Raw genomic sequence first — 13,753 nt, 5'->3', positions numbered from 1 at the left:
CTGCATTTTGCACTGATAAAATATTTTTGTTCATTACAAAACCAAAAGTAACATCATGAGCCTTTCAAGTATAAACTAGAAAGCAAGAACAAAATGCCTAATGATCAAGGCAAATCAATAATACATTTGTAAGGCAGCAGGGGCTTGTGCTGAGAATTATGATAGCAGGGTCAAGGAACCTTACTCTTTGGCACCTCTATGATAGTTTCAAATAGGATGAACTACTAGTCGGATTTCATAGGAGCTGCAGTGTCATTTCTACAGATAGTTAGAGTGATGAAAGAACTAGTAAGCAAGCAAAATCAGGTGACACAGGCAGCCAATTGCACACTAGTTGGCCCTATAGAAGTGCTGATTCTAGCCTCTTTCCTCAAAGATAAGCAACTGCACCAGCTTGAATATCAGTGTCTGTCCTTCCAGGCAATTCAGTGGTCTGCAAACCACTAGCCCTGACAATATTGTTCAAAATTTTGAATTGCAAAATACCAGATTTAAGTAAAGGTAAGGGCAATTCTACATCATACACTGTTGTAATTGTTCCAGATGAATTCATCCTGCTAAAAGAGGATAGCCCAGCAGTTCCCAAACTGTGGTGCACAGGGACGCCACAGTGAACTCACAGGGGTACCACACTTGCTGTGGAATATTTTTCTGGAACTCCTGGCTGCATGTCTTGAAGACAGCGGCCAAACTGTAGGGGCGCTGTGAAGGAATCGCATGAAAGGCATTGTGAACAAAGTAAGTATGGGAACTGCTGGGCTAGCCTATAATCCAACTAAAATCAAAATGGAAATGAACATAATTTCTGGTACTGAGAATAATATCTGCCTAAAATTGTGGTTTTACTTCAGTAGATAAGATCCTTATCCATCAAGAACATCTGTTTGCATATTTGATATCTATAGATTTTCCCATCCAATGGTTCCAGGTGGGCCATGTGCATTTATACAAGGACAGTATAATGATTCATTGTTCATTACTGTCTGTATTCATAACATTCTGTAAGGCTTGAATTCATTCAATTTCTCTATAACCAGCTGGAACCATACTTGTTTGTGTGCGCATGTGTGGTTAAGGTACTATTAAACTGTTCTGAGAGAATGATTCTCAACTGCTCATTCATAAACTAATAATTAGAAGCAATTATTCAGGAAACTGAACTACTGCCAACTAAAAAGAGCCTTCCTGTGTTTTTGAGAGTTTACATATCAAAAGTTTTACCTCTGTGTTAAGATGCAGCACAGAACTGAGCTGAGTGTTGCCATAGGGAGACTTTGGAGTCCTGAGTCCATCTCCATACCTTACTCACCATTATGCTGGCAGATACCCTCTCTTCAGAGGGTTTGACACTGGAACTTTGTAAAGCATGTAGTAATAAGTAAACATTTCCTCCCCTTAAAAAGTAGCCTAGGTCTATACCTTTAGAAGACAGTGCACATATAAATTGGAACTTTGTAAAGCGTTTAATAATAAGTAAACATTCTTTCCTTAAAACATAATTTAAGTAAATTTTACTTGCTCTCCAAAATTCTTCTAATTTATATGAGTTTTCCACAATAAGTAATTGTTAGAATTAACAATTCTAAGTTTGAAAATTCTAAGTTTGAATTAACAATTCAGAATAAGGCTCTGGAGTAAAATAAATAAATAAATAAATAAATAAATAAATAAATAAAAAGGGAGGGAGGGTTATTTTGATAAAGATTATTAAAGGAGGTCTTGAAGGAGAAACCCTTCAGAAAAGATGGTGACAGCATTGTGAGGTATGAAGTTAGGACTCTTGGGAATGGAAGTTTCATGTTGTGAAGGTGACAAAGACTTTAATCTCTTGTGAATTTTGAACAGACAATTGCTAATTCCATGTAATTTTAAAAATTGTCTATAAATCTATTATACTGCCAACTATTAATCTGTATGCAGAAATATTTTATTTGTATGAAGATAGTCTTTCTACAGGAGTTACACATACATTTTTAGACTTTCCTAAAATATGCTACAATACATCTCTCTTCAAATGATAAACCACTTCCTATAGGATTCTATTAAATTCTAATACAGTGTTGTCAAGTGAAATCAGAGTTTGGAAAGCTAAAACCTTTGAAATGATGTTAATAAATATCAGAAGAACAGGTCTTTGATAAAAGGAGCAAACCAATAAAGATGACTGGTGTTCCATTTTTACACAGATGCTTTTTGGATAACAATTTTCAGGAAATAAGTGTTCTACTCACCATGAAGTCCTCAAACCTTAATAAAACATACCTGGTTTTCCTCCTGAAAGGGGTATACTTCTACCCTGTACTGCAATATCATTAAGCAGCCTAAAAGCTGTTGGCAAATGCCTTTGTCAAAGGAAAATTTTCACTATCATCCTAAGACGCAATTTTTAAACTGTTGAACAAAAGTCCTGTACATATACCATTTATTAGATTTACAGAACAAATGATTTTCAGAAAATGGTATTTGTTACCTTAAGAATATCTTCCCTTTGCTGAGGTCTTTGGGTTTCAGATTCATCTAAGAGTATTTCTGCTCGATACATCCAGGTAGTGATGTTGGCAACATTCTGATCAAAAGTCTCCATGTGTTTCTGATATGTCTACATGTAGATAAATAAAGGAGAACATGCTTTTAAGAAATTAACACCTGAATTAAAAGAAAAAATAATACAAGAACTTTACTCTGAAAACTTTATACACGTTGGCAAGTCCAAAGAACTATGAGACCAGTCGAATAAGACCAAGACAGTTTTCTCAAAATAGCCCACAGTTAACTGAGAAGAGTGTCAGAACCATTTCTACTAGTGACACTAGAGTTCGCTGGTTTTTTAAAATCCATTTCTGCCCAGCCCACAAGTGTACAGATTTGATCCCTTTTGCGTATATGCAACATTGGGCAGAATTGGCTTGAGTCAAAGATTTCACTAGGTCTGGTAAAAGCACTTAAACTGGTTTTTTGACTACCACTCATTTAAAACAAATGCAAGTCAACCACTTCCCTTCACATCCATAATAATTAATTGCAATTCTAGGGAAAGAGATGTTATCTACCATTGTAGAAATATCCATCTATGGGGGGTTTCAAGTGAAATTACCCTCCAGCTCCTTTCCAACCCAGCAGATGCCAATGGCAGCCCATACAAACTATCTTCAAGATGACAGCAGAGAGTCATGCACAGGTATGAGTTTTTAGGTGGCTGGGGTTGGAAGTTAGACTGATTTGAATCAAGTGGCCTTCTACTTGCTTCCCTTTATCCTGGGTCTAAGAAGGTAGGGGATTTGGACTCTTTGGGTGCAAGCCTAACCCCTTATGTCAGTGCTTTCCAACACTGACATAAGGGCAATGCAACTCTGAGGTAAGGGAACAAACATTTCCTTACTTTGAGGAGACCCCCATGAGTGACACCCAACTGCAAGAAGTTGCACATGTCCCATTGGCACCACTACGCCAGTGCTGGAAAGCACTGACATAAGGGGTTAGGACTGCGCCCTTAAGATGATGAGAACCTTCAGGTGTGCAACCCCTGAACCTCACTTTCCTCCTAATGGTCCTTTAAACTACTTGGGAAACTGCTTTCTCACAGTATAAAAGACTGTAAGAGAAGGGGAATTTGCATTGGATTTCAGGCTCCTTCCCCTTCTCCCATGGTCTTTTAGGACCCACTACATATTTTGATAAATGTATATTGTAGGCCACCCACAATATACATTTATGTTAGGAAGGGTTTTTTCTGTTTTTGTTTTAATGTGCATGGAGGGGGCTGCAAAATGGAACTTTGCAAAAAGACAGTAGAGGGTGGCTTTGTCTCCACAGAGATTCTAATCTCAATTATGAGCACACACACTATTTTTTATGGGGGAGGGAGCTGTCACTGGAAACCATTGGAAGATTTTTTCTCCTCAAATGAAAATAGCAGAATAGAGAGTTCAATGATTAGAGCTGAGGCAGCAAAAGGCCACCTTGCCCTCCAGCAGTCTTGTCCTATTCCGCAGTCCCCCATGTGCTTACTTCTCAACAAAAAATAAATATGCTGGGCCATGTTGCCCAGCTATTGCAAAGTGTACCTTAGTCCTTAATTTGCAAGGAGGATCACTGTTCTATAGGTTAAAAAAGATCATATTGGGGATTGGTCTCTGTTTCATATTCCTTCTTTCATACTTGCAGGAATCACTCATTTAGAAATTGCTTTCAATCTTAAGCTATTTTTATAGTATGACCAATGTTGCCATTTCGCTGGATGATTTGGAGTACATAAGAGAAAAATGGCCTTCAGAAGTTTTAAGAGAATACCGTTTCTCCTATTCATCTATTTTACTCTAGTGGTAAAAACTGATACAGATATATAGGCAGAACACCATATTGAACCAAAATAACTTTATTTCCAGCTTATTTGTACGTGTGAGGGTTTTATAGCGTTTACAAATAATGTAAAAGAAGCACATATTTTGGAATCATGACAGAACGTTATCAAAAACTTTTATCTTTGCCTGTAATGTAACTGTTATTATGGTTGAAACAAAATGATGGAGCTTTAAGAATTAAACAGCTGGTGTACAGTACACGGAGCATACGCTAAATGAAGTTGGCTATATTATTGAATTGTTAATACAACGACATCAGCAATTTCTATACATTGCCTTGTTGCATTATTTAACTGACAAATTTACATGACTATCTTCCCCACTCTCTAACATATTTTTCCCAGTTCACACAATCATACCATTCTACAAGCAACTGTCTCGAAGTTAACAACCTGGTTTTAAGAAAACTATAGAAAGAAAATGTTGGCAACTTTGAAACGGATATTTTCTCTCTGTTTGGAACCTAATCAAGCATGCATTCCTTCCTTCCTTCCTACCTACCGACTGGGTACTTTTTGCCCCAACCCAAACTGAGTACCTGAGAGGTGCCTTAATTCAATCAAACTGCCTCCACAAGTGGAACTACACCCCGCTTAAGAACTACAGCTCTCTTGTTCTCTTAAACCCACACCTTAGTCCTGCCTAACAACCAAAATTAGCTCCCTTATTGGCAGAGCAATCTCCACCCAATCAAGTAATTTTGTTTTTGCTTGAAGAATTAAAAAAACAAAACAAAAAAACAGCCATTAGGATAGACCAGGACTGAGCATTAGCCAGATAGCCCAGGAAACTTTTTTCATTTTATTTTGGCAGCTATAATTACAGACACCTGAACATAAGGATTCAGCATTAGATTCCCACATTCAAGCCTTCTTGCTTTGATGGTTCTTTACAAGAATTCAGCTTGCCTAGCCTTGAGATCCTCAAGGCACTCTAATGCTTACTGCCCTCAGACATCACCGCAATAGACTAAGAGCAGGTTTACTGCTGAACATCCTATCTTCCACTTTCCGTAGGCAAATCCACTGATGGTACAACTGGTTGCTCTAATCTTTCTATCTTCACCATTTTGATTCTATTTTGAACCAACTAGGGCAAAAGCCTGGAGGCCAGTCTCTGAGTTTCCTTGTAGATTTCCCTTGATCAACTCAGCACACCAAGCAATTGGGGTCACTTTCCCCCACTCCCTGTCCTTGAGTCATTGGGCAAAAATACTGGGCCATAGGGAGTAATCTCTCTCCTCTGCTGTGTCTCCAGTGTATGCTCAAACTCTTCCCTGATAATCTTCACTCCTTCTTAGTAGTAATTATTAAGCCATGCTTTTTCAACCTAGCCAACCTCCTCTTTCCTCTTTCCAAAGGAATTCCTCTAACCTGCTCGCTCTAAAGCTCATTATTCTCCCAAAACTTCTTGGAATCCTGGGAAATCCAGAACTGAGTACTCTGTATACATGCTATATTACTGAGTCAGAGACCTCTCATTAATTTCTTCTATAAATGACATGTTCCCTCCATTTCTAGTTGTCAGCATGGTAGTGATTTCTTAGTCAATGTCAGTGTTGAGACCGGGCTGCTTTCATTCTTTGTCCATCCCCTTGCTACCTATCATTGTAAACAATACTCTTAATAAACTATGTACAAGTTTCAATTACATTTATACTCTGACTCCTTTATTATCGAATACCAGTTTGGGAGATGGGTGAACCACGGCAAACAGTTAAAAGTCCCTTAACACACTACTTTTGGGGGCCATGTGTATGTGCCAATACACATGTCCAAGATCAATGATTATATCGAGAAGTATAAGAGGGCAAGTTCAAATCCTAGTACGACCATGAATTTACTGGAAAGCCTTAGGCAAGATGCTGTTCTCTAGGCTTCTTGGGCATGGTTGCTGGGCTCTGCCAGTCCTACCATCTCCTGCCCTAGTTCCTGCCCTCCCCCACCCTCTTGCAGCCCCAGAACACCTCCCCCCCACCTTGACAAACCTTACCAGTGCCCAAAGCTCTTCCTTTGCTCCAGGCAGCATCAGTCCAATCCCTACACCAGGGGTGCCCAAACCCTGGCTCTGGGAACACTTGCGGCCCTTTAGGATTCCCAATCCAGCCTGCGGAGAGCCCCCAAATGCACCTCTGGCCCTCCAGAGACTTGCTGGAGCTTGTGCTGGCCTGATGCAACTGCTCTCTGCATGATGGCCAACTGTTTGACCTCATGCATGAGCTGTGGGATGAGGGCTCCCTCCAGCGCTTGCTGTTTCACGTCTGTGATGCAGCAGTGGCAGCAAAGGAAAGGCTGGACTTGCTTTGTGCAAGGACTTTTATAGGCCTTGAGCTATTGCTACACCTTCATTCATTCATATAAGTTCCATCTCTAATATATTCATTTATGTAAATTTATTCAAATTTGAAATGTAAATTAATTTTTTCCCAGCCCCCGACACAGTGTCAGAGAGATGATGTGGCCCTCCTACCAAAATGTTTGGACACCCCTGCCCTACACCATTCAGCGGTCCCTACACGGAATGTGCCATAAAAGTGCTTTACGGAACATTTACGACCCCTGGCGTGGGTAGTATGCTGGTACCGCCAGCACTGAAAAGCGCAGATTGGCCTGCCAATCACTCACACACCTAAAAGGAGACTAAACTCTGTAGTGCTTCTTCTGGGCTTTACACTGCTCAGGGAATTGCATAATAAAATGTGTTTCTTACCAGCAAGAGGTTAAACCATTCTTCTGCTCGTGAAGTTACTGCTATCCAGTTACTGCTCAGAAGGCTGAGTTTATCATTCACTAAGCCTTCTTTCCCTTTAAGCACTGTCTTCAGTCCCTCTCCTAAATCAGTGATGTTCTTCAGCTGAAGCTGTCGTTTCTCAATCTCCAACTGTGTTGCCTATGAAAAAACAAATGGAGGATAGATAAGGAAGATTAACATATGAATTAAAACTCATGCTAATATCATAACTTCGGCAAAAATAGATTAAAAACATTTACTATATTTCAATATATAAGAGTGTAACTCTTGAATGAGAAAAATCTGTAATGACTGTTTAGATCAGGGGTGTCAAACATAATGCCTGTGGGTCAGATGCAGACTCCAGAAGCTCTTTATCTGGCCCCCATGATAATTGATGGCTGTCCCAGCACCACCCTTTCAGGAGCAAGAGTGATGAGAAAGGCTGCCCTCTCAGTGGTGCCACTTCTGCCAAGATATCACTTTGAAGACCACCAGCTGCTGAGCCATGAAGCAATGCTGTAAAAGAAGCAGCACTGCTGAAAAGGCAGACCATGTCATAATTGGGCTCTCCCATATCTTGGAAATAAGATGATTTGCATGTTTTCTCTTCTGTCATTTGCAGCTGATGAGTTTCTATGTAACAACAAAGTGCTTATTTCTGGTTGTTAATTTCTGGCTTAACATCACTTCCTGCTTGATGATGTAATTTCTGGCCCTCAGCAGGTGCCATGAATGCTATTCGATTCACTATATCAAATGAGTTTTACATCCCTGGTTTAGATCATTTTGATCACCAAATATAAACAAAACCTTTAGACTGATTAAAATATCAATCAAAATATCAGGCATCTGAGAAGCAATTCTGTACTTCTGAAGTGATAGTGACTCAAGATATGTTATATGCCCTTGGACACCAGTGCATCATTACCCATGCCAGCACAATTCTACCATTGTAGCTCCAGACCTGTCAATGGATGTGCCATGGACAGTGGCACAATGCCATGTGGATACATCTCTGATGCAAGTACTACTGCCAAGATGGGGTCATGGGACGGATGCAGGTGGGACAAGAAGACTGTGCAGCATATCCTAAACAGATGACAGACATGCCCCAACCGTCAGCAAAACACTATTCCAACATCAGAGCTTCTGTTAAAAATTTTAAAAGCCATAGAGAATAATGGGAAAAGGTAAAACACTCACCAGCCCCTCCACCCCACCCACTTTCCTACCGTAGAGCATAGGATACAGAGTACATTTGGTAGCCAATCACACCACATCAATCAAGGAACGAAACCACATCAATCACAGTCCCAGGTCAATCAGGACCAGAATTCAGATGACAATTCAGATGGAAATTAAGACCAGAATTCAGATGACAGTTCAGATGAATTCAGATGGAGATAAACTTGTGGCCTTATGTCTTCCATACTTAAAGCACACACATGGGAACTGTGGTGAAAAGGAACTATACAGAAAGGGAGCACTTTACACCCGCCAAAAAAGTTGCTCCCTCACAACACGTATAGCAAGTTACTTTGTTAACACTTGACTTCTCAGAATTCTAACCGTAGGTGTTCTGCCCCAGATAGACTCCAAACACACACAACCAAGTGTAGTTTGGGGAGGAGTAAAATAATGCATCTCACATAGCTCACAATGGAGGGGAGGGTGGTACTCCAAACACTGCCACTGCTGGCCAAACACTTATTTGGAGCTCTTCTGTTTTGCAGTATGGTAGCAATGCCACATGGGGCAAAACAGTCATTTTTGACAGTTTCATGGCAGTCTCCCCCAGGGAGGGAAAGTTAATGCTCTGAGCAACCATATTTTCACTCCCAACAGGACCCTGTTGCATGTTCAGTCTGATACCACCACTCTCCTGTATATGTATTGCTGCACTCTCTCTGTTTCTTTTTGCTCTCCACAGGCAGCTGTCCAACAGAGTAAGAGGATGTAGGACCGTTTTGCCTAGTCATGAAGACCACAAGGGAAGCCTGTAGCTTTCCTGGCAGCAGGAACTAGTGTGAGTTCAACTGTTCCTCTGGGGTGCCTTTTACCTCAAGTCTGTCACCGCCATCTCTGTCCAACCTGCCACAGATTCAAGGCACATGAATCTGCTTCCTGCTTCCTTGAGCAAAGAGCAGATCATTTCCCTTCTTACCATGTTCTTTGCATACTGCTCTTAAACCTGAAAGTGAAGGACTTCCAATTTCAAAGCAGCAAGCAAGGAACACGGTATGGGTTTAGTGGTTTTTTATTTTGGTACTGCAGAGGTGTTGGATTTGAGAAGGAATCAGGCTGTGTTCTGCATCATGACGTCCTTGTTTGTGGGGCAGTGTCCTTTGTCTGTCTTTAGCCCAGTTCTAGATATTCTTACTATTGCTTGTGGAGCCACTGATATAATTACTGATGCTCAAATATTCACAATATTCAAATATTCACATCACATCACAAACAGAAGGACATTTTTAAACAAGGCAACACTTAAAAAGAAATCCTTTCCTAGCAACAGAAAAATTATTAGAGGACTGGATGTCTCATTTATATAAAGCAGTACCACCAGTTATTAAATGAAGCAATGTTTGTGCTTTCTGCAAGCACACAGGAAATCTGATAAAAATAATGCCATGGATAAAATTGTAATTGCATCAATCATTAGCAGTTCCTTTCAAAATTCACAGTTGAGATATGATGAAAGTCAATGCATAACTTCACACTCCTGCTTATAAATTCCTAATTTAAACTCTATAACTTTCAGAAACTCTTTAAAAGGTGGTGAATACATCCCTCCATATTCATATGTAGGATGATCATAGAAATCAGTGATTGCCACTATTATCTTTCTGGTTATGGCTATTTATGTATTTCAAGCACATATACCATCTTCCATTATGAAAGAATGAAAGGTGGTAAATTTTTAACCCTCCTGATTATATTCATATCACTGACAGGAGATGTGCTGCAAGTTGTATCACCAATGTACTTGAATGTATCCTGTCTGGACTATTCACTCCTAGTATATACCGTGAGCTAAAACATAATAGTAAAGAACATGATTGGTTCAAACATGATAGCAGTAGCAAATGACATAGAGGTTTTCTGGGGAGTGCCATCTAGTCTTCCAAATGTGTGAGCAGGCCAATATCTCTTTTACAGGAATATGAGCCCCAAGAGCTTAGAACAAATTGCTGAATATCAACCTGTTGTTCCCTGTCTCATCAACACATTGTGAAACTTGATCTTTCAAAACGACCTGAGGAGAGAGGAGATTTGGTAGGGGACAAAGGTGACAGCCTAAGATTGAGAGAGATGGGCAATGTGCAAGGTGGTTTAAGGAGGCACAAGCTGTTTTTAAAAGAGGTATAAGCTCTTTCCTAACACGATTTAACATAGCTGGACTTCTGAGAGACAAAGCCAGGAGCAGTAGACCTCTATGCAACCTCTGATTCCATTTACACGCAATGTTAGCTGTATACAAACTTCCTGGTTTATGTCACAGGAAGTCTGACACAAGCCCTCTTTTTTTTCCACAGACACTTTGATTTCTTGGGTTCTTTTCTTCAGTCACCCTGAGGGAATTAATGTGACCCTGACACTCTCCACCTTTTTCCATAGTGTCTTTCTTTGATCCAAACCAAAGAATATTCTTGCAGGTCTACCAAGCTCAGATAGGTCCATTTTGTCTGGACTTAGAGGGGCCCATTTCTTAAACTGTTTTAGAGTCTCAGATTTAGCTTATTGAACTGATCTGACAATGAAATAAATAGAAATTATAAACAGAATAGCTTTTCCTTCTACAGGTTGAATCTCAGTATCCAGGTGGGTTTCATACCCAGAACTCACAATAGCAAAAACAGTGTTAAAGCAAATTCATTTAAAAAATAATGTCCCTTTGTTAAGTGATTTCAAAACAGCCTTGCTGACCTTTGTAATGCATGACAGAAGCATCAGGCAGACAATCAGACCCTTAGAAAGGCTTCACTCCAAGGAAGTGACCCCTCCCTTCACCCAGAGCCAAAGCGCCACTTAGCATTCTTCCACATGCTCTGGGGGAAGTGAGGGGTTGCTTGCCTCAGAGTGAAGCAGTTCTAAGCATCTATCTGCTGCCCTCTCTTGCATTAACAAAGCTATTGTTAAATTTCTTTCCTTTAATTTAAAGGGCCCTTTCATTGTGTTGAGATAAAACTACGGGTGAAAAATCCATGGATAATTAGGTTATACTGTATATTTATTCTATAAATTATAGCTCATCTTTCTGTATTAAAATATACTCAGGATGGCTAAAGTTCAAAACATAAAAATCAATAAGCATAAAACATGACTCAATTTAAAAACCTCAGTAGGAAAAATAACAACAACAACAATACAGGTGTGCCCCCTTATCTGCAAGGGTTCCATTCTGAAAAGCCCCTGTGGTTAGCTGAAACCATGGATATGGGCAAATGCCCATCCCCCCCTCCAGAAGGAGTCTTAAGTCACATGTTTTGAGCTCTAAAGCTCAGTCTGAGCCCGGCAGAGGCCAGGGACAGATGTCTCTGGTCTCTGCTGAACTCAGACTCTCCTCCAGAGGCGAGGGGAGCAAAGCTCCCCCGCCTCTGGAGGGGACATGCACTGGAGGAAGGAACCTGAACCTAATCAGTGAATAACTGAATCTGCGGTTACAAGATCCATGGAAATGGGGACCCCTCCTCTAACCACAATGTAAACAACAACTACTACTACTACTACTAGACTGAGAGGAGCAGGATCTTTAAAATGCCTGCTGGAATAAAAGTGTTTTCAAGGCCTGCCTGAAAATGGGACAACAAAGGCATTCCTAAATTATTAGCTCCACTCATGAAAATACACATGACTAGACTGTGCTCTGGTATGTTATGATAGATTTCTCCTATGTGTGAAATGTCAGTTGAACTTTCCTTTCCTGTTTAGTTTTCTTAGTGTAAAAGTTACTGCCTTTCTAAAATGTGAGTGAGAAATAATGAACATGATGTAGTGCATAACTGTTCTAATCAGCAAACCTCACACACTAATTATATAACTTCTGGAACACCAAAGTCAGTATTTAATCATTAATGAGATTCTGCTAAAGGCAGGCATGACTATTTAAGTTGCAACTGAGGTATACTTATCTGATCATCCAGTGTATAAAAATACTTTTCTGCATTTATAGTTGTATAGCAGACTATATCTGAGATGTTGGAGAAATGTAATTCATGAGTACAAAAAAAAAATGGTATTTTGATTTCTTTGGGGAAAAATATATTTGCTGATGCGTGGGCTTGTTCTGGGCAATTATGGATACAAGAATATAATCCATTAAATATGTAAATAATACTCTATCGATCAAAAATTTGACATTTGTCCACTGAAATGATGGGTAATTAGAGCCTTCAGAGACAAGTAAACATGAGAAATTGTTAAGAATCAATTCAGGTTTCATTACCAACATTTGAAAAAGTTATTAGAACATTTAAGAACACTTCTCAGTATACAGTACATTAGAGAACAGCAACTTTTATGCCTCCCTAATAGTTTAACATAAGATAGACAATGTTATCCTTTCATTTTTTATGAAAGAATAGCTAACAGCACAAAATAAACTTAAAAATATCTGAAATGGACACAAAAGGACTAAACAACAAAGGAGAGATTCAGAAAAAGCAAAGGAAGGGAAAAAGCTATTAGTACATAGCATTCTTGGAGTATTTTCTTTTCAAATGAACAATGCAGACCTCATAAAAACTCTATCAGATTGTGACAGAAACTACTTAATACACATTTAAGGGTGCATAACAGACCAACGTCTAAAACCCGCATTCCTAAGTGCAACATTATCAGCGAAATCCTGTTCCTTGTGCACAGGAACAATCACCTGATTTTAATAAATGCACTTCTTAACACTCTAAGGGCGCAAGCCTAACTAACTTTCTAGCACTGACCTAGCTCTGAGGTCAATGTAGCTCTGAGGCAATGTAGCTCTGAGGCAAGGGAACAAACATTCCCTTGCCTCGAGGAGGCTTCCATGAGTGCTCCCCAACTGCAGGTTGCAGCACATGACCCATTGGCAGAGCTATGTCAGAGCTGGAAAGTCTGACATAGCCTAAGGGCCCAATCCTGTGGGCACCTTCTGCTGACAGAACTAGCATTCTGCTAGCGGAAGGCCCTCTCCATTGTCAAGGCACAGTGATGATGTGCATAATGGGGCTGCTACCACTAATGGTTGGGAGGGAATATCAGGGGAGGGAAGTGGTGAATCTAGTGGCCGTTGCACACACTGGATCTTACTCCCCATTTTTTTGATCCCCTGACCACCTGACTTTCCACAGACTTATGCCAGCTCAGTAGCTGGTGTATGTCCAAAGTGACCCACAGGGGGCCTACACATAAGCAAGGGAAAATATTTTCCCTTCACCATAGCATGCAGCGTGTGCTTCCAAGGCTCAGTTACATTCTTCGGTTTGTTGAGGGATAGGATTGGTAGTCAATTTGCAATATTATACTTACTTCCATGGGAGTAAGCCCCATTTAACACAGTGTTACTTACTTCCAAGTAGACATGCCTAGGATTGTGCTATAACTCCTATCATGTTCACACTGAGAAGGGAATGACACTCAGCACAGAGATACTACCAAAAACATACAGCCCCATGCTGATT

General features: G+C 40.1%; 1 protein-coding gene across 4 annotated transcripts in view; it reads right to left on the bottom strand.

Moving 5' to 3' along the window:
• The window catches only part of DMD (dystrophin), a 1,248,719-nt gene that overhangs the window by 771,829 nt on the left and 463,137 nt on the right, over positions 1–13,753 (bottom strand). For all 4 annotated transcript variants that reach the window (XM_066619666.1, XM_066619670.1, XM_066619667.1 and 1 more), the window contains 2 exons: positions 7,071–7,250; positions 2,471–2,599 (listed from right to left, as the gene is read on the bottom strand). In XM_066619666.1, coding sequence (XP_066475763.1) covers positions 2,471–2,599; positions 7,071–7,250 — 309 coding nt within the window. The remainder of the gene's footprint in view (positions 1–2,470; positions 2,600–7,070; positions 7,251–13,753) is intronic.

This window comes from Tiliqua scincoides, chromosome 3, assembly GCF_035046505.1.
Source record: "Tiliqua scincoides isolate rTilSci1 chromosome 3, rTilSci1.hap2, whole genome shotgun sequence".
In the NCBI taxonomy this organism is placed as follows: domain Eukaryota; kingdom Metazoa; phylum Chordata; class Lepidosauria; order Squamata; family Scincidae; genus Tiliqua; species Tiliqua scincoides.
This window is presented reverse-complemented; position numbering and strand designations above follow the sequence as displayed.